Here is a 22,122-nt window from a genome sequence, read left to right on the forward strand (position 1 = left end):
AACTCGTTTTTCATAGAGTAAATTGTACTAAAAAAGAGTGAAATAAAAACAGGCACCTTAAAATCTCATTTATTATAAAATAGTAAAATCACCTGACAGTCCCCACAGAATAGTGTGAAACCCTTGAATGGCACACTAGTTATTATAGCATGAACTACATTTCCCACTCACAAGTTGACAACCTAAGTAAAAGTTCACATTAAAACATTTATTGTGCAAAATGTCAACTGCAATAGATTAATTTGCCTTCCGTCTCGCTTTGAGCTGAGCTTACATTCCAGACTTTCTTGATTGCATGTTAATCTAGATATCTAACACCAAATGTGTAGTAGAGATCACTTACACAAAGACAAAACTGATGCACGGCATCAATTACATTTATAGTCAAAAGTATGCAGAAGTTATTCCTCCATGTGATCCTGGATGGCAGGTAGAGATGATAACATGAGAGGAACACTGTTTTAGTCTGCACTCTAATGAATGCCTTCAGCAATGTAAAGACTGAGATCAGTTACACACAAATTGGTCAAGTAATAGGAAACACCTTTAAAATATTGCTTGTAAGATTCATAGATCACTGAATCAACACTAATCAGACGGTTAAAAGTTCGGGAAAAGTTAAAAACACTAAAGTGGCAGTTGCATTGCACTGAAATGCCTCCATTGGGTAAAATCAATGTTTAATAAGATGATGAGTTCAATGTTTTTAAAACATACGAGGATCCAAGTGTGTTCCCCTTGTGAATGATTGCCTTGTGCTTGGTTTGGGATGAGCTACATTGCACCTGGGCATTAGTGTGAGTCTCTGGTGTTTGAATCAGTGTGTGGACGTACAGTACATCAGATGTTTGACAGAGTGCTGCTCAGAGGGGTTCACTCTCCTCTGCTCACTCTTCACTGCAGCTTTGCTTCCTCTGTGGCCCCTGTGTGTGTTAATGCATGTTAAAGTGACAGTATTTGTGATTAATCAGTCAACAGCATCTTTGTCAGAGTCTGTCCCCCTTATCACTTCCCCTCTTTCAGAAGTGCAGGTGGCGGTACGGCTCCTTCTAACTCAGCCGTGGCTTTCTGTAAAGGAAACAAATATTAATTATCACAAATGAAAACAAGATGACACAAATTCTCAACTCATCACAGCATTCAGAAAGACAGCTAAATGCTAACATAAACCATATTATTCATTTCTTGAGAATCAAACATCTTAAAACTTTAATTCTACTCTGGCATTAAATCCATATTATTAATACCTTTTTCTGTGCTCATCAAATCACTCAGTTAGTCATCAGTTAATCACAAATGTCTAATGATCGTTTTCATTTCTTTTTAACAGATTTGATTCAAGAAAATGTTAAAAAAAACAAGTGCAGGAAATCATGATTGATTTTAAGATAAAATATGTTATTCCACGATACCAGCAGGTGAACCTGCTTGACCTCCATGGCGATAGGTCATCAGTACAGTGCTTTAAAAGTTAAGGAATTTTAAGAAGCATATTTTTCTTTTTGATTCACAAATAACTCATCTTTTTCAATTAGCCTTTAATTTGTAGGAATCTTTAATTAAGGCTGTCTCATCTCATGAAAGATGCCTGTTGCGTGTGTAACACTGGACTAACAGCAGTCATGCTTTAATTCTAAAATACACACTGTGTTCAAATTCCTGTTAATTTCACATGCGTACATTAGTTCAAAGTTGTTTTTACAGGTGTGGTATTTGGATAAGTTAATATCTTACCTGTCAGTACTAACCCTATTAGCAGGAAATTATTATCATGAGTTTTAAAAAAAGGCTGAAATCTGGAAATAAAATGGTTTATTCAACAATGAAGTGGATTTGAATATACTGCAGCTCAGTAGTTTATAACATTTTCTATTAGAAATACCAGTCCTGCTTTGTTCAGAATTGATTAAACCTTCTCTTTTTGTAAATTGAAACTTAATGTGCTTTTTTGTTACAGTTTTGCAGAATTTTCTAGAAGATTCAATGGCTTTTTGATGTTAAAAATATGTTTTATTTCCTGTCAAATATCACTGTGTGTTTGTGTAGAGTATCGTCTTACTGGTGATGAAGAGGTTTTGGTTTTAATGAGGTTTTGGGTTTATGTCAAGATTGCCGTTGCCAGTGGACGGTCGCTGTGGCCCCGTAGTCCTTTCCCGATGTCACAGAGCCTGTAGGCTGGAATGATAGCTTGGAGGTCACTCCTCTGAGGGTCCCAGAGGGTCCCAGAGGGGCCACCTGATCACCCACATCTCCTCCATCCCACACCACCAAACCTTAAACACCCAACTTAGACTGCCTGCATTTCACCCAGCAGCCACACTTACACTGCCTTTAGTGAGGAAAATATGACCTGCATCTAGTCATTTAGCAGTAAATTATACCAAATATGATAAATTAACAGTTTATTTAGATATATTTTTCATAGATTTTCACCGATTACTTCTCATATCAACTATTGTGCCTGTATTCTTATTTATCTCACTGCTGGTTCTTTCATTCCATTAATTAAAAAGGAGTATCTGTTAAATGTAAATTGTAGTGTACAGGATAACCAGAGCTATTATTTTAGTGTGGATTTAGAATTGGAATATTGTTAACAGTAAAAGAAAAAGGAAAGAAAGAAAAAGAGTTTCTAAGTTTTTCTTTAAGAAGGCAATGAGTGATGAGGTATGCCAAGGTATTTTTTAAATGGCATTCATTTTCAATATATTACAACCAATTGTATTTGATAATTGCATGTTATCACATAGTTAGAGTGATTTAGAAAGGTTTTATCCTGTGACACTGTCATCTGCACTCTTTGCCAGTGATAGTGAGAAAAAAAATTAAATTGTTGAAGCACCAGATGGTAAACATGCTGTTAAGAGTGATTTGGAGAGCTCTCAGACAAAGCAAAAGTGTGCCTTACTGTCTGAGAGTAGAACATGTTTTTAGTGAGTTTGGACAGAGTTTCATGCAGCGCTGCCCCTGTGCATGCCTGCAGCAGTGTGAGGACCACAGACAAGCCCACTTACTTACACTCACTGTCCGCACCTCAGCCTGCTGGAGGTTGGCCTTCTGCCGGCGGAGGTCAGACTTGATTAATCCTACGATAAAGGGGACAGAAAAGGTTATTGAGGTTTTGCTCTTATTAAAGTTAGCGCAGTATGTTTTTCCAAGTTGGCATGAGGAACATTTAAATGCGGAGAATTGTGTTCGTTTGGTAATCACCATTATTATCAAAAGTTAAATTAAATAGCACATCAGTGGCAACTTCTTTCAGGACGGCATTAACCACGCTGGTTGCAGTGTTACCTCCACAAATCTGTTACAACTTCAGGAGCTTTACAATGAGTTAACACAATTCATATAAAACAGCATCTTGAAAGTGACTACTTACATGTCAAATGTCAGGGAATATAAGATATTTTGCACCGTGTTATTGTTGATGCACAACCAATAAATGGCAAAAAGTAATCATCATAATGCTTTAAAAGTGAAGAAGTGTTAGAAAGCATTCGATTTCAATTGGCTTTATATTAGTGGTTGTCCTTTATTCAGCCACGAGGGGGCTGTCTCATCTCATGAAAGATGCCTGTAGCGTGTGAAACACTGGATTAACACCAGTCATGCTTCAATTCTAAAATACACATTGTGTTAAAATTCCTGTGAATATCACATGCCGACATGAGTTCAAAGTTCTATTTAGTTTTTGAAACTTGTTTTTGAAACTTGTTTTTAGAGCTGTGGTATTTGGTTAAGCTAATATCCTACCTGTCAGTATGGATCCTATTAGCAGGAAAATACACAAGAAGATGTTTCCTGCAAAAGTGCCCCATCTATCAATAATCTTCCCCTGGGAGATGGTGAAAATGATTCCAAAGATCTGAAAGGAGAATAAAACCTTTCAAGTTTACATCCCAAAACAAACACATTTTGTATTTTGTAAATTTGTATTAAACGTTGCTATCATTACTGACCTGAGCTGAGCAGTTCAGCAGTCCAGAGGAGGTTCCCTCTGACTCTGGATATGTGAGCTCTACTGCAAACTCAAAGCCTAGAGGAAGATATCCCGTCATGAAGAAGCTGCAGACACACATGCAAACACCGAAGGTCAAATTAAACACCAAATTAAAGTGTTTTATCTGCACTTAAAAAGGAGGCCAAGGACAGTTAATAAATCCTGTCTGGGTTTCAGAAATGAAAGCAGACAAGGAATTGCTATGGAAACCAGTTATGGATTTAATCAGCTTAACAAAAATAGCAATAATTGTAAAGACAAATCACGTGGACTGAGGGACCAGTGGAGCATTAATATTGCTTTGACAAAGCAGCAGAAATGCAAAGAAACCTGAACTACAGACAGAATGTTTTGAAGGCATTTCAGCATTAGAAGAGTTCAGACTACAGAGCTGCTAAGCCTGCCTTTTTTATCCAGAACGGTCTCCTTCTCTGATATAATCTGGTAAAGACAATAAACACATTACGATAAAAAGTAAGTGTTTCTTTGAAACTGTTTTGCAGAGGGGTCTGAGAGTAGAGCTCCTGCTACTGTTTGCTCAGCTTGTTTCTCTGATAGCTAAATATTCAGATGTTGGATAACATAAAACCCTTTATCTAGTGGTTTAAAAAAAGAGGTAAAAGACAACCAAGTGCGTAGAATAAGTGGCTCAAAATGTGGAAAAAAAGTCAATTTATGACTCGTTCTGGCAAACAACAACACTGACCCATGCACAAAGGAGGTACAACGCCATTTCAGGCAAATAAATAAAACAGATTGGTACCTTGGTTACATTTCTTACATGGAAACGTTACCTACTATACCTTAAAGTTAACAAAATAGGTGTGTTTTGCGATGAGGTATGGATTTAGCTTCAAGATTTCTCAAACAGAAATAGCTGTTGATGGTTACACTTGTTATTTCCCCCTGTCTGTGATGTGTATTGCCTTGCTCTCTAATGGTTACATACCCTAAAGTTCCAGCTGTCACAAACACCACCCACAGGTAACCCAGGTTGAGGGTGAAGGTGTAGATGACCATCCCGATCAGAGAGAGGACATAAACGGCCAAGGCGGTTTGTCTGGGGAAACAAGAGTGAATCATACAGTTTAAAAAGCGTGAAGAAGATACGATGAATTGCAATGCATTCACACACAGCAAACAGCAAACAGTATTTGTAGGTATACACCAAAAAAACATTGTAACTAAGGATAATATATAATAACGTCATCTGAATTGGCTTTCACATTAATACATCTTATGATAAGGCTCCTGATTACTACATGCCTGCCAGAGCTGACCAGAACAGAGACATTCCACAACATAATAATACATGTAAAAATCTGTCTTTCTTAATAATGTTTCAAGGCAAAAGCAACACCCAGTTTTAGTTTTCTTTTGTGTTAATTACAAAAGAAGCTTTTTTAATAGCTTTGATGACTGTTGGTTATAGGGTTAAATGTCGCATTGCAAAGGAAACTTATTTTAAGACTTTTTTATCATATATTCTGCAAAAAGAAAGTATTACAAGAAGCAAAACGCATCTGTATAACTAGCAGGGTTAAACTTGGAGCAATAGGAGGAGCCGGTAGCACTTCTCCTCCAGACATGCATCACTTCATGTGTCTCGTGCATTAAATGCAAGCGTATAATGCATATTATGATACACCCAAACAGGATTAATGCCAACAAATAAAACACGTTCACAGTCACATTTTTCTTTTTTTAAATAACCTTAAAAAGTGATGTGTTTTTTAGTGCCAGAGCAGCCATATTTTAAAAGATAGTTGTCTTACTTAACATGAGATTCCTGACTAATCCTTGCAAAGCAGAAACAATATTCCTGATTCACTGAAGCCCCCCCATCGCACCCAAACGGAGTGACTCTGATGAAGCTGCCTCTCGTACAACCACGCGTAAAAAATTGCTGCAAAACATCTTTGTTACTATAACAGAGTCCTTTAACTCTCTACCATATGAGACAGTAGGCGTGAGAGGGTCAACAACCTAAATCTGGACCTGACTGCTTTGACAGCTACGTTTTGTGATGGCATGTAAGGAATCTGTGGACCGAGGATTTTCCTAATCATAATACTTTGCATGCCAGGTCACTAGTGTAGACAGTGTACCAAACATCCAAGACTCAGAAAACTGCTGTGGTCGTTACTTAGTGTATTTATATGCTTTATCTAGACAAAAGGACAGGATCAATAATCAGATAGCAATGAGATATCTTCCCTTTAAGGTTGAATTAGTGGTATTTTCTATGTTTAATGTGGAGGGCTAAGATGTGACCAGGGAGCAGCAGAGTACAGCCTGTCAGTTCAGATAAGCAGAGAGGGACATCATGTATAAAACTCAGCTCCACTGGATTCTCATTTTGTTCAGAGTGGGCACGAATCACTTGAACATCTCTCTTCGGATGGGTGATATAAAATACACCCATGACCCTGAGACTTTAAATAACTGTATAGCACTTTCTTTCGGAGTTTGCACTACATTTGTGGTAACTCAATCTCTCATTTAGCTTCAAAATGAAGTCTGTTTAGAGATGCTTTATGAATGGCACTGCTGGTCAGACTGTCCCAACACTTGCATCCAGACCTAAACAACTGCTTTGATGATCTACTAATTTTCCTCTAGCCCAACCATGAGGTTAACATTTAAGGTTTTAAAATATTTGATGGCCGATCATGGAAGTTCTCCACATTCCCCACAAGATCTAAAGGTCACAATTGTATTTTGCCTGAAACTTTGCGTCCAAATAACTGCAAAACTATTAGTCATGCTTGGTCATGTAAGAATGCTAACACACGTAATTAAGATGGTAAACATTGTAAACAACCCAACTGATCAAATCAGAGCGTGTTAGCATGGTCATTAAGCATTTTAGCATTCAGATTAGGAACCACTATCATTAGGCGCATTCACACTGCGGTACTTTTCCCACAAAGGTTCATGTGAACTTAGTTCATGTGAACTCTTTTATCGCGTTCACACCAAAAAGAGCCGGTACTAAAATGAGTTCATGTGAACCTTTTTACCCCCACGAAAGTCCCTGCTCTCTAGCAGGGACTTTCGTGCGGCTCTCTTGTGAGAAAAGAGCTATATTTCTGATTGGCTGGGCGGATTGCAAACCACGCCCCGTAAAACTCCCAAAAAGTTTTGTGAAGCCGCCATTGTATTATCCTCGCATTAGCATTATTAGCATTAGGATTAGCCCAGCGCAGAAACGCAGAGAGACTAATTTATGGCAACACAAAATAAAACATGGGAGCGGTGGAGATGAGGAGGTGTCGGCGTTCTGGCGATTTACTCGGAAGGCTTCAGTAGAAGCTGCTGGGAGTCCCAGCAGCTTCTACTGAAGCCAGTCCCCAACTCCGGGGACTTCCGGCCGGGGACTTTGGGCGGCAGTATACGCCGTGAAGTGGTTTGCGGCCTGCCAGTAAGCCCAAAGCAGAAGAAGAACAAGTTACGTCAGCGGCTTAATTTGCCTAATCCACCCACAGGGACTTTTTCCAGTGTGAACGCGATCTGTACTTAGTTCATGCGAACTAAAGAGTTCACATGAACTAAGTTCACATGAACCTTTGTGGGAAAAGTACCGCAGTGTGAATGCGCCTATTGATAAATCGTTGATATCCTAATGGGACCTTGCCTAGACTAGGGGAACACTGTGTGTTTCTCAATGTCAAGGACGCTTGCTTGGTAGCACATGTCTTCCGAGTCACTTGCTTCAGAAGCGAGGCAAGAATCCTTCCTAGCCACGGAAAACGAAGAATTGTGGAACAGGCTAACAGGTGTGCAGGTGTGCGTCATATGCGAGACCCCGCCTTAAATGGAGCGCGATCTCTGCCAAAGATTTGGAAATTGGTCCGTGCGCAAAGCATTGTATGGGATTTTAAGACCGTGGAGTCTACACATGTGCAGCCTCGAAATGTCCCGCTACGAAGTACGCCGGCCTCGGTAGAATTCCAAGTATGCTGGACATTGGAACAGTCCTTCGGCGGCACTCGATGACGTAGTATACTTGAAATAGTGGCTCTGGAGCAGCCTTCCTCGACATTGAGAAACACCTCGAGTTTGGAGTTTTGGTTTCTTGTCGATACCCTAAAGCAGTGGTTCTCAAATGGGGGTACGCGGACCCCTAGGGGTACGTTGGAGTACTGCAGGGGGTACGTGAGATTTATTTTAGTTAATGAAAAAAAAAAAACGTAATTAATGCGTTTAAACAAACTACTAATAGTAGATGAACTACTTTCTTCAAAAGTTTACAGAAACTCTGGATAATAAAATGGAAAAAATAAACAGGGTGCTCTCTTTTCCTCTCCCTCTCCTGACAGCCCGTCAGGCTCGTGCAGCTCGCTGAACCTGTAATGAGTGACCCGACAGTAGAGAATAAATATATGTATAACTAGTTTAGCTAGTTCCAGAGTAGATAAACTAGCTATGTGTGTTCGGTCTAACTCAGGGGTGCCCAACCTTTTTTTAACCAAGAGCTACTTTTAAAGTTGCCAGTCTGCCGAGATCTACCAGACCAAATAGAGAGGCGTAGCCATTACTGACAGCCTACTACTAGGTAAATACACACTTCTACTTGTATAAAACTGACCTTCGTACGATTAATACTTCATAAAATAATGCCTTTATCTTACCTCTTTCTAATCTACACACATACAAGTATTTAACTGAAGTTACACAACAGTGTTGTTGATACAGAGTTGGTGTTTATTCACACGTCACGTGGGTAATGTTTTCAAGAAACATTGAACAGTGCTGCCTAGTGCTGCGTACCGGTACGCCGAACCGGTACTGGACTTGTAAAAAGTTTCGGTTCAAGTCCGGTTAAAACCGGAACGTCGGGAACCGGTACTTGGACTCGCAAACAAACTAGCACTTACGTATATTCTGGTGTCTGTGGTTATTTAAACATTCCCTGATAAACGTTATTCAGCGTCAATAAATGAGTGCTAATCCCAGTGTGCTCAGTGTACAACATCACATGTCATTTCACCTTAGATTCACGGTTTGAAAACGTAGCATTTCGCCACATGCTAATGCTAACCGGAAGTGAATACTTTTCAGAATAAAAGTATTAAGTTAATAGTGTGAACTTCCGGTTTTTTCAGAATAAAACTGATTTAAATTAAATAGTGTATTTAATTCAAAATTACGCTATATCAACATTGATTTTAATTTCTAACAGTATGTATGTACATCACTATGTATGTAGTATGTACTGTATAATGTACACATGTAGAGTTGTAGAAAATACATAGTGTACAGACAGTACAGTACAGTACATTTGTACTTTGTAGAGAAATGTAGACACAAGTTGGAAGGGAGCACAATAAACCTGACGAGTTTGAATTTGAGTTGATTATGAGTTAATTTGTAATTGATAATTAGCTCACAATAAGTTCACTTTAGTTACTCACACAACTTGACACAAGCCATGGGTTCAGGTCCGGACTTATAAATCCGGACCTGAACCTGAACCTCTGGACTTGAGTCCGGACCTGAACCTGAATGTGAGTCCAGGTACGCAGCACTAGTGCTGCCACATGCCACAGGAAAAAAAGAAAATACTCTGAACCCTTTATTAGCCATTATATAAAAATAGTGTTGCTACAAAAGTATAAATTAGGCTTAATAATAATAAGACAACTCAGATCTGAAGCTACACAGGAATCTGCTGCAACAGTGCAATAAAAAAGACAAAATTAATAGAATCAAACCATTTTTTTGTTGCATTTTAGTAGATTATAAAAAGAAATGCCTTTAAAATAGGATGCAAGCAACACTAGTTTCTTAACCTGAATTGATAATAGATTATAATCAATTTAAGTTTGCATTCTTATCTTATACCATTTTGTACAATAATTATAATGAATAAATTCAAACAAACTAAAACTTACAGCTGATTAATAACGTATCTAACTTGAGTTTTTATTATATCAAAAACCTGTTGAAATGTTACTGTTATTTTTTACTGTCCCCCAAAAGCGCATCGGTAGCCTCCAGGAATGCTTATTTCACAACTTCGCAGTCTTTGAAAGACTTCATGTGTTTCGCAAGAACGTGACTGACACGTTAAGATGCTCTGGTAGCAGCCTTGCTCTTGTTGTTGGGCCTGGTGAAAATGGACTGCTGTGCATTTAGCTGTCCTTTCAGGCCCCTCCCCTTTTGGAGCGTAGGGCAGAATTAGGAGGGAATTCCGTCTCGTAGCGTTTGTGCACTGTTTTGAAATGCCGCTCCTTAATTACCCTTCTTCGATAAAGCCACGCTCGCATTGCAGATGAGACAGATGGACTTTCAATTGGAATAAATACAAAAATAATCATCCTCCCACTCGGAGTTAAAATTATATATGTTAACTTTTGCTTCTGCCATAATTGCGGTCTTGTTTGTGTGCGGACTGTCACTCCTGTTGATACGGACAACGTTAGCGAATTAGTGCACTGCCCACTAGCCACGCCCCGACACATGTGGTCACGGCGGCCAATCACAAAGCTTTGATGCGTTCAAGTGCATTATTCTGGCACAGGAAGATTATGTTATAGGACATTAACGATAAAACAGAATATTGTTGTTCTATTTTTAGACACATCTCGCGATCGACTGGGAATCTCCCCGCGATCGACCGGTCGATCGCGATCGACTGGTTGGGCACCCCTGGTCTAACTCTTGTGTATGTTGCTTCGCTCAACGATCCGTCACAGCGGTGGAGCTGTGATCATGCAGAGCTGCGTGTTCTCCATCATCAGCAGCTGATCTGATCTCTCTCTCTCTCTCTTGCGTCCGGTTATACTTCACTCGCGTTTATGTTCAAATCCATCCGATCTAGATAGTTCTAGTTAATTATATGACTGCCTGCGTGTCAAAGGACCTAAACAATAAGCGTTGCTTGGCAACGGCGTGTGGCCGCAAAGTATAGCGCAGCATTATGCATATGTTTATATGAGGGGTCAAAATCCCATGCTCATAAAATGCTCATATATTGTTTTCTCTTCATTCCCCACGCCCCAAAATAAATAAATAAATATACTAATTTTAGGAAAAGTGAGGAAGTTTGAGCAGTGTGAGTTTTATATTAACAGTTACACATATTTCAAGTGTAATAACTGCAGTTTGCCTCGCTGTCAGAATGACAAAGATCCTCAGTGAAGCTCAAGCCCATGTTTCTCACGACATTAAGTACAACTTATTAGAAAGATCAGTTCAATGCAACTAATGTCGTCTGAGCGTTATTGCATGATGTTAAAATTGGCTTGCCATGAATTTAGTGATGGATTGTAAACATTTGAAATGTAGCATTTAAGTGTTTCTCAGTTACAATGTTGTTGTTTTAATAAATCAGACACTGATGGTGCAGCGCTGTACCGTACCTCTTTATATAGGCATTTTCTGCGCTGATCAGGGGGTACTTGGCTGCATTTTTTTTTCAAAGGGGGTACATTATTGAAAAAAGTTTGAGAACCACTGCCCTAAAGCATTACTTCCGATCAGTGTAGCATTATTTGGTGCACAGGTCAAATATCTTACTTGTATGTTTTGGTCTTGTCTAGCCAAATGCCACATATGAGGGACCCGGCCATGCCAGCAACAACGATTGTCAGACCAATTCTCCCAGCATTCACCTCTTCACCCTGAGAGAAGAAAAATGATCGGTTATAAAATAGCGTATTAAATAACATTTTGCGACTTGCAGTTATCTTTTCAGGAAACTCGGAGCCATAACAGAGCCCAGTTATCTGTGTCAGGGTCATCTGCTTGGCCACTTTATAGTTTACTAGTTGCAGAAGAAAACGCAAAAATGTCTACATGCTTTGATATACCACAAAAGAAAGACTACGAGAGTAGGTCAAACAAATTAAGAAACAGAGTGAAATAAGTACATAAGGCAATGGCATATTTTAGAACAGGAACACTGGGACTTACCGGGTATTGATCAATGATCATCCGATTCAACAGCGTGGAAATAGAATAGAAGCAGCCGACGTTCAGCCCTGCAGGAACAGACAGAAAACAGTGTATTTTGAGAAGACCTGTAGGGTCAGATAAGGTGCAGATGGCACCTCATGATACACCCTAAAAACAAAGCTGACATCCTCACACATTAAGTCCAGTATAGCCTTCAGACTTTGTCAATACTGATACGTTTATTTATACTGGAGCACAAAGACACAAAATGACCTTAAAATCCCATTGTTATAGCGGTACACATTTACAGACCAACACATCAATATGCATTGCACGGTTAAAAAAGAAGACATCTTAAAATACTTTAATTATCCTCAGAAGTGAGGGATAATATCATCAAGACAGCATTATGACACAGCCTCTTGTAAAAAAAAAAACTGGACTTACTCCGCCACTATTTTTATGATATCTATTTAGATTAGCTTCCTACATCATGCTCAAATTTGTTTTTTTGGACAGTTAGAATATTATAGCTAAGTCATGTAAGGAACTGTGATGTAAGTAAACCATGACACAACATTCTGATTTGTTAGGAATCATAATAAAGCATAAATTCAGAACATTTGCTAGTTCTAGCTTGTCAAAAATATGAGGTCTTTGTTTGAGTGAACTTAGTGGCAGCCTCGGATAAACATCAGAGGAAAATAAAAGACCAACAGTCCTCTTTCTTGAGACAATATGTATTTAGTACCTTGTTTGTGGAAGTAAGAGATTAAAGCAAGAGGAAGGGACCCACCATAGGAGACCATCAGGAGCATGAAGGACTTGTTGCGCAGCAGCCTCAAGATAGAGGACATGTACGAGTTCTCCTCGGGTGGGGTGCTCCTGGCCTGAACCTGCGACTGGGAGGGGGGGAGCTCTGGTTTCTCCTGAAACACTGGAAGACAAACACACAATGTTTCAGGAAGTTAGGAAGCTACTTGTGTATTTTTTTTTATTAACTTGTTTTGATATAGCATCGTCTCTTCAACTGAGGTATGGCCCAGAGTGAAGCTGAAGGTTACATTTTAGAGGTGGATAAGTAATATGTGTGTGTGTGTGTGTGTGTGTGTGTGTGTGTGTGTGTGTGTGTGTGTGTGTGTGTGTGTGTGTGTGTGTGTGTGTGTGTGTGTGTGTGTGTGTGTGTGTGTGTGTGTTAGCAGAAGATATTTCACTTTCCAAGTAAATGAATAACCTTTGTGTTAATTCCTTATCGCCGATAACCACGCTGTACCTTTTCAAAGGTTAAATAAAATGTTATGATAATCCCAGCCCGGAGCCCTTTTCAATGTGTTGATGGTAGGTTAACATTTTCCTTGACGACTAGAGGAGTCTGTATATATTTACCAAGATAAACCATCTCATATTTTACTTCAGCAGGTTGCCTTTATTGCCAATTGGCCCACTTTTATCATAACTGGGTAATAAAGAGTTAATCAATGTTTTTTTTACAACAGGCACTGTCAGCTGCTTCACACATGTATTCCATGTTTTTTCCAAATAAGAAAAACTGTTTTGTAGGTTGCCTTATTAGAATTATTCTCATTACATGGCATGGGTATGTTCAAACTGTTGAATTTGTTTTGGCCTGACAATTTACCAGCTTGGTAATATCACATAGAGCCTGTAAACATATCCCTTATAATAAAGTGCATCCTGTGATTCAGCTTCAGCATGTGTCTCTTACTGTCGGTGTTGGAGGTGAAAAGAGAGTCTAACAGAACTGATGATGGCTCCCTGAGTGCCTGCATGTATTTCACATCCGTGTCTGAACACATCTCATCAAAAGGTTAACAATTACAGCAATTACTGCAGCTGCTCATCCAGCGGACTGTGATGCGGCTGAGTTTTCAGTAGAAAGCACATCTCAAGGAGACAGCAGTGCTGCCTGAGGAGCCCTACAGCTCGACCATAAAAGAATGAATGGTGTGTTAAACGTTCAACTCTAATGGTGCAGAAGCCCTACAAAGAATCACCTGAGTTGTCATCTAAAAATACCATTACAATGTCATCAAAGATTGTCATTGATAATGCTGCAATGACTTCACGTTTTCATTTATTTTCCTCAAGTGACTGTGGGAGTTATATGACATTGAAAGGGACTTGCAGTGGGTCATTATTGCATGAATGAGCAAAGAGCCTTGACACCTCTGACTGCCTCTATGAGCCGGTGGGTGGGATCTCTTACCAATGACCACGAGGATAAAGATGAGGGTAGCCACCCCTGCGCTGGTGTAGAACATGATCCTGATGTAGTACGCCAGCTCATCCATATCGTCCACATTCGGCACAAGGATGGGCGGGAGCAGGAACCCAATGGCAATACCCATCTGTAGGTGAGAGGCACAACATTAAAACATGTGTTATTCTGCCTCCTGAACACACAGGAAATGTGGATCATTATTAAAAAAGTGGGAAATAAAGAAAAAACTAGAAAATAATTCCAGAAAAGTTAAAGTTTGAGTTTTTTTAAGCCTGTCTTGAGGAAAAAAAGTATGCAACAAAAGCTTTGTGAGTGATGACTACTCGCTATTGTGAATACACTAATTAACTATATGTAGTAATAACATTCAAAATATGTCAAAGGGGGAGAGGTAGTAGGATATTTGCACAAAAACAGCTGTCCTACAACACTTAACTTAGCTTAGCATAACTAAGTTGCATTTTTGAGTATTTTCCAAAACGTAAGACTATATCTTAGTACAGCTAATGGAAGGGGTCATATTTTGGGACATGTGCCTGACACGAAGATACAATATCTGTTTGACTTCTTCAGATACTAAACCTCCTCCAACAACCTCCACATTTCAATACCATGAGTAGTGCCTGGCCTCAAAAACATTCCAGAGGGGACACCAGTTGAAGCCCCTCCGCTCTAGGGGAAAAGCAAGAGAGGGAAAGGGACATGTTCCTCAAGTAAAACAAATCTGTGAACAGTATTCACAGAGAAATAGCAGACCCCCTTCAGTCCTCTTAATGTAGCAGCCCCTATAAATAGCATAGTATATCATACACTTACAACTTTGCTACTCTTAGCAAGAATTGTTAATTTAACTTGTGGTCATTTTCAAACTGTAACTGGGTAGTCAGCTCTGTAGAGAACTACATGTACAAATACATGAACATGCAAAGAAAATACATTGTATCGATAAATCTTTTTGCATTTTGGATAAGTAAAGTAAGTCTCTAAAACTTGTCCAAACTAAAGAACAAGATTTTTCTCACATGCTGCAAATCAAGGACCTCTTATGAAGTTTCTTTTGGCACACAGTGTTTATTTGTCTGATCTTAAAAGGCCTTTATGGAAGTCCTAACTTATTTTACTGTATGTAAACCATTTGTAAACGTTCAAGGGGATATGTGAACTACTACAGCATGAAAGCATCGGATTTAGGAAGCGGATTCAAAGGAGTGATGAAGGTAAACATCAATAACAATGTGTCCTTTCATCTTCAGTGCTGAAGAGCCAGACCTAAGCAGTAGAAAATGTGTGACAATCATAGATTGTATAAAAGGACAATGGCCGGTGTGCATTTCATAAGAGGGATCCGACCTCTTTTGATGGTTAATGTTTACGTAAAGGCTTAAAGATACTGCTGTGATCACAAGGCATACATATATAACCTGTTCTGGCTGTGTAGTATCCTTTTTTTGTTTGTATTGGCATTCACAGAAAGAACCTTTTAGAGCTAAAATTATCTATCAAGCCAAATTCTTCCCTTTGTGGAAAACTGCAAAACCTCTTGAGTTCTAAATCGTTTTGTTCCTGTAAAATGAAACAGATATGACATGCCTAGATTTTCCTTTAGTTCAAGCTTCAGATGACCTAGCAGGTTTAATACACATTTTAGTATTTTTAGCTGTAGCTTCCATGGACACCGCTTACTCAGTATAATCTCAATTTACTAATAATTTATCATAAGCCTCCAGGATTGTTCAGAAACAGGCGGTTCACGGGCACACTATTATTGCCTGATATTGGCTGCCATATTTCCTTGTTAAGAGTAGTATATACAATCTGTTATTTCTGCTTACTTCTTGTTTGGGAAAGTAATTTTCACATAGCCATTGGCAGAGTCCATTGTAAGTATAAGGGGCACATTTGTTATGATTCATGAGTTTAAGACCCTATTTTTCTAGCAATTGTCTTTTCTGCAAAAAATGTGCTTCGGTGCATGTAAGTTCCATTTCCTCAACATGCAATTGAAATGGTTACACAATGCTGAAGGTATGTTGAGAGAAAGTAACTGAAATCTAAGATAAATTACTTAAATGAAAAAAGCCCTAACCCTGTAAAAGAAAATCAGCATTCGACATTTTTACTTCACAAGTAAACACCAGTGAGGCTACACCAGGCAAACATTTGCTCAAGGTCTGTTCATTGAATGTTCTCCTGTCAACTGACACACACATACAGTTCTCTTAACACCAATATGAGAAGTTCATAAAATCGTACACACACGGCCAAAGATGTTTTTAGCACGAAAAGCAAACTGAGACACACCTGGTTTCCCAGAACACCAACGGCACAGGCGGTGGAGACCTCATGCTGCCCAAACCACAGGGATGCGAGTCTGGAGGGGATACCCAGGATAAAAACTGTGGCAATGGAACAGACAAACTGTCCGAAGAGGGTCATGTCAAACATGTCTGGGTGGGCTGTTCCTGTCTTGATCCAGGCCCCGATGCAGTTGAAGGCTGCGCCCACCACCACTACATCCCTGATGCCTCGGTTGTCGAGCACCCACATGACTGGCAGGATGAGGGGGATGTAGGTGAGGAAGAAGATCATGGAGAGCCAGTCAATGGCCAGGGAGTCAATGTTGTAAAACCGCATGAAGATGTTGCCTATGATGCTGTACTGCAGCCACATGAAGGCATTGCTCATGGAGTAAGCACTGAAGATGAATAGCATGAGCCATCGCCGCTTGTACAACTTGGTCTCCATAAGAGGGAAGATAAGCACAGTGTCAATGTCCGTAATCTCTGAGGTGTTGCTGCTGTTGTCAAGCTGGCTGTATTCCCCACAACCAGTTCTCTCTTTTCTTGTTTGAGAACAATCAAGGCCTCCATCATCGCAAAGGTCCTGATGGAATTCATTCTGAGAACTCATGTTGTTCCTATGAAACCTCTTTCCTTGAGGCTTCTGTTGCATTCATCAACTGGAGGGAAGAGCAAACATGTCTCCTCGTCTGTTGCTCTTTAGAAACCGTGACAGTTTATCTGACTCGTCCTTCCTACCACATGATGATCACATGAAGTTTGCCAGATCTGCCCATTGTGGCAATTATTCCTTCCAAGTCCTTTTGAATTAGCAGAAGTGGAACTGGGGTGCAGTTTGAATATAATTTTGGAAAGCTCTGAAATCAGCCAACAGTTACCAAACTAACCTCTGGTTTTTAACACATTTTGGGTCATGTGAGAAAAAAAACTTCTCATTCACACCTCCTTGCATCATCTATCTTTATAGCAGGTGGTGAGTTTGAATATATGGTAGTACGGTCAGAGACCATCTTGGTGTTATTGCGATGTAAGGCAAAGTGCAGATTGTTATAACAATATTCAACAACATTTGAAGAGGTGCTAAAATCCCTTAAAAAGAGTTTTGCACATTTTCCAGTGTAGTAAAAATATCTGGAATTGAATTGTAATCAATGGGTCACATAACAGGTAAACTGTTTAAAGTAAATAAGACTTTCCAATAGAGAAAATGCCTTACTTTCACAACAATATAAACAAATGTAAAATATAAATAGCCCTAGTTTTCCAGTGTAGTAATACAATTACGCAGTGATTTGGAGTCACTGACATGGTATGGAATCTATTGAAGGTCAATTATCTTCTATTTAAATATTTAAATAGAGTCTATTAATGATTCGAAATCACAAATTGTCCCTTATATGGGCAAAATAGCACAGCAATATAAAAAATAACATTTGATAGTCTATGGTTTTTGTCATTCAAACAGGACTGTATTGACTGCTCCTAAACTGACCTGTGGCTGCCAACAGTCTGTGGAACTGAGTGACGGACAACGCTGTGAATGCCTGACGAATGCACAACCTAAAAGTAACTTCCCCCCGATGTCCTGCTCTCTGCTGCTACACTTCCTCTGCGAGGAAAACTCCATTCATGGAAAGAGAACTGGAACGAAAAACTAAAACAAATCTGAGACTTTCATGAAATTCAAACTGCAACCCCAAATTCACTTCGTTACTCCCAGGCGTCCTCAAGGAAAAACTGTGGCACGTCGATATGCTGTCAATGATTCAGGATCAGTGTCTGGATATAGTGGGAGGCACAGTAGCCTACAGTTATCAAACCGAGATTGCTTCGTTGTTAGGTTCCTTAAAACTATGAAAACAACCGCAATAAAACGCTTACCGTCAGCAGATAACCCGGCCGTAAAACAATCCTAGTCTCATATCTGAAACACTTTCGGCATTAACTTTCTCGCGGTCCATTTACGCGTATCTAACGTGACGAAATGTGAACATGAGCAGTAGGTTAAAGAAACAAACAGCCCGGTCATTTAAACTATTTTCGCGTCTAACCGTAAGTAATAGTTCAGATAACCGTCTGTTTACCATACCTGGAGCACGGCAACACTGTCATAAAGTATGCTTCCAGCAAAAGATGGCGAAGGTGTGCACGTCACCACCGATTTGGTTGGTGACGTGACAAAACATATTGACCAACTTCCGTGATTACAGCATTGGAATTTGGCTTTAAAACATGTTTGTATTTTTCCTATGATGATTCCTTGAAACAGCTGGTTTGTGGTGGAAAGTAACTACAACCTATATCTTTTTTTTTAATTGGCAACTGTATGGAGGGAAACACAAACGTACTCAGGGCCAAAGTTCAGCAGGGTGATAGCTTTAGTTAAACACACACACACATACACACACGCACGCGCACGCACTTCGTTTAGCCATCTTTAATATTTGTTTTGGACAGCACATGACCTCATTATGTTTTATCACAGCAGACCATAACGCACAGTAAGGGGCTACAGGCGGATTGTATTCTCAAGCTTCTGCTCCGGGGCCCACTGACCCACAGGGGCCATCAAAACCTTCACTTTCACTGCATGCATTTAATCGGTATATTTGCAGATTTGTTTGGTAATTTGCAGCAATATGTAAGCAAAGACAGGTAATGCATAATTAAACTTGTATTAGAGACAATTTATTGTTTCAAATCAAATAGATAATTTAGTCAACCATTTGCCCAAATTCCTCAATCCAGCCAGGTTATGGTCGACTATAGTAATTTAATTTTAAAAAGACAACATAATTATTATGCTGATGGTTTTTAAACATAATTAAACGTGATTTATCAGAGGTATTAGTGACTCTTCAGATTAACTCACCTGATTCCCAAACACTCCAATGGAGCAGGCGGTGGAGACCTGATCAGCGCCGAACCAGACCGAGGCCAGGCGGGAGGGCATCCCGAGGATGAAGACCTGAGAAAGGGAACTTGCGGCCTGGCCCAGCATGGTCACCCAGAACAAGTTGGGGTTGGCACTGGCCACTTTGAACCATGCCCCGCCACAGTTGAGCACGTTGGCCAGCAGCGCTGTGACCCGCAGCCCTTTCTTATCCAGGAGCCAGGTCACCGGGAAGATGAAGGGGATGTACCCGAGCATGTAGATCATGGACAGCCAGTCGATAGCGAAGGCGTCCACGTTGTAGAACTTTATCAGGATGTTGCTGATGATCCCGTACTGGATCCATTGGTACGCATTGCTCAGGGAGTATGCGCTGAACAGGAACACGATCATCCAGCGCTTCTTGTACAAACGGGTGGTGTCCACAGAGCCTCCGTTACCGATAGGGATGCTGCATTTAAGTTGCTCCGCCGAATCTGGACCCCCGGCTCCCAAATGTGGACCGTTTCCAATCGCATCAAGCGCACTCCTGTCCTTCGACACAGTCGTATTTTCTTCCATGTTCCACTTTAAGTGAAAAGTGCGCCCTTGGAATGTAATGAAATCTTTCACCACAGCAGTAACCTACTTCAAGGGTCTTTGAACTGCCCCTAATGTACACATTAAAAGTGACAATTAAAAAAAAGATCTATGATAAATCTCTTGCCATGTGAGTCAAAACACCATTCACTTGTACTACAAACAGTGAAACTACTCAAAATGCATGGAAAGGAGCGACCTGCTCTGCACAAGCTCTTAATACTTAAGCTGTCTGAGAAATCCTTTTATCACACACACTAGGCACAGGCTGACCCGAGTGTTTCTCCACCCAGTTGCTGAGAAAAGAAAGGACAGGGGCTCGGGACACACACCTAAGTCATCACAGAGGAAACAGATCATAGAAAGCCAACCCAATAGAGAGATTGATGTTTGGTTTGCTCTTATCTTTACCCGTTTTAGTTTTATATGCTAAGGCTATCACTCAGATTGGCAATGCTTTTTTATTCAAAATTCAAATCTAATTGATTATATAAGGTTGCACTTCATAGCAGGAGTTTTGTTTGGTTAATGTCTCCTCAGTCATCACCCAGTTAAGCTGCTTATCCAATCCCCTATAAGAACAATGGCTGCACTGTGACTGCCTGTGTGTTTGCTATGATGTACTTGTATTTTCAGGATGGAATAAATAGGGGTTGAATGGCCAATCGACACCTAAAGAAAAATGATTACACTAAATCAATCAGAATTAAAAGGTAAAAGGTGAAGGCAATGTGAAAAGCTTGAATACGTAATGCTCAGATAAACAATTGTGTTATTTCATGAGACATAGATTTAATTTTACCATATTTGCCAGTGATATCATTTAAAATGTTCTTATAGCTTTCCTTCTGCAGGATCCATTGTGATCTGGGACACCTCACACATTAAAAATAGCCAAACTTTGTGGTGAAAAGGAAAGTTAGAAATAACACCAACAAAAATCTATATAACTGGCCACCAGACGGCACCGTTAACCAGAACGTTTGGTCACGAAAATTAAACCCAAAATATAATACAGGACTGATATTATTTCCATTTTGTAAGACTCAAACGTCTCAAAGCAATCCTGTAAAAAACTCGATGAATGAATACAGTTCTTGAATAAATACAATGCGGGATGTTGTAATAGCTTGTGGTTATTGAATACGTATACAATTGGTATAGGCGTATCAAAGTACAATGTAATCCAAATTGGAAATAAACTATTATAAAATAATAGTTTATTTCGTTTTGCAGCAAAATAAAAACAGGATGTATTTGATGTCTATCACAGTGACAGTTTCCTATATGACACCAACTCACCTGATTCCCAAAAACTCCAATGGAGCAGGCGGTGGAGACCTCATCCGCGCCGAACCAGACCGAGGCCAGGCGGGAGGGCATCCCGAGGATGAAGACCTCGGCCAGGGAATTTGCGGCCTGGCCCAGCATGGTCACCCAGAACAAGTTGGGGTTGGCACTGGCCACTTTGATCCATGCCCCGCAACAGTTGAGCGCGTTGGCCAGCAGCGCTGTGACCAGCAGCCCTTTCTTATCCAGGAGCCAGGTCACCGGGAAGATCAAGGGGATGTAGCCGAGCATGTAGATCATGGACAGCCAGTCGATAGCGAAGGCGTCCACGTTGTAGAACTTTATCAGGATGTTGCTGATGATCCCGTACTGGATCCATTGGTAAGCGTTGCTCAGGGAGTATGCGCTGAACAGGAACACGATCACCCAGCGCTTCTTGTACAAACGCGTGGTGTCCACACCAATAAGGATGCTACATTTAGTTTGCTCTGTGCAATCTGGACCCCCGGCTCCCAAATGTGGACATTTTCCAATCGTATCAAGTTCGCTCCTGTCCCTCGAGACAGACGTATTTTCTCTCATTTTGTACTTCAAGTAAAACTAGCACAGTTGTAAAATAAGTAGATCTCCAATCACAGCAGTAGCTGTATTACAAAAACAGTAAGCTATTTTATTCATAATATGTAATGAATTATAAAGTTGCACCAGGAGTTTATAACCCCTCAATCCTCACCCTGATAATCTGTTAATTCAATCCCCTGGTTAGAACAATGGGTGCCTTATGACTACCTTTGCGTTTTCTGTAACATACTTTTATTTTTCATAATGGAATAAAGGGCAAGGATATGTGAAATCTAAACTCAAGAAAATGACATTTCACTACACTATCAGTCTCCATTTGATTTCAAGAAAAAAT

The 22,122-nt window shown here is 40.0% G+C and overlaps 2 protein-coding genes across 14 annotated transcripts; both read right to left on the reverse strand.

Moving 5' to 3' along the window:
* Positions 1–53: 53 nt before the first annotated feature.
* On the reverse strand, positions 54–20,136 carry LOC117549922 (feline leukemia virus subgroup C receptor-related protein 2-like). Of its 13 annotated transcripts, none has more exons than XR_004569545.1 (12): positions 16,446–19,232; positions 14,130–14,271; positions 12,699–12,839; positions 11,921–11,988; positions 11,525–11,628; positions 4,950–5,060; positions 3,960–4,065; positions 3,754–3,865; positions 3,015–3,086; positions 2,060–2,175; positions 1,735–1,796; positions 54–1,068 (listed from the first exon to the last, which is right to left on the reverse strand). XR_004569545.1 is itself a non-coding variant. In XM_034222073.1 (11 exons), the coding sequence occupies exons 1-10, from the start codon at positions 17,094–17,096 to the stop codon at positions 2,099–2,101; spliced, it is 1,584 nt and encodes a 527-aa protein (XP_034077964.1). In that variant the 5' UTR covers positions 17,097–19,232; the 3' UTR covers positions 54–1,796; positions 2,060–2,098. The 13 variants fall into 13 exon arrangements, 10 of the variants coding, with proteins under 10 accessions (XP_034077964.1, XP_034077963.1, XP_034077967.1 ...); XR_004569546.1 differs by having other exon boundaries at positions 3,019–3,086; positions 16,446–19,228; XR_004569544.1 differs by having other exon boundaries at positions 1,735–2,175; positions 16,446–19,231.
* On the reverse strand, positions 19,984–21,788 carry LOC117549868 (feline leukemia virus subgroup C receptor-related protein 2-like). Its single transcript, XM_034221972.1, has 2 exons — positions 21,219–21,788; positions 19,984–20,212 (listed from the first exon to the last, which is right to left on the reverse strand). Exons 1-2 carry the CDS (start codon positions 21,786–21,788, stop codon positions 20,174–20,176), a joined length of 609 nt encoding a protein of 202 aa, XP_034077863.1. The 3' UTR covers positions 19,984–20,173.
* Between the last annotated feature and the right edge of the window lie 334 nt (positions 21,789–22,122).

This window comes from Gymnodraco acuticeps, unplaced genomic scaffold, assembly GCF_902827175.1.
Source record: "Gymnodraco acuticeps unplaced genomic scaffold, fGymAcu1.1, whole genome shotgun sequence".
Taxonomy (NCBI): domain Eukaryota; kingdom Metazoa; phylum Chordata; class Actinopteri; order Perciformes; family Bathydraconidae; genus Gymnodraco; species Gymnodraco acuticeps.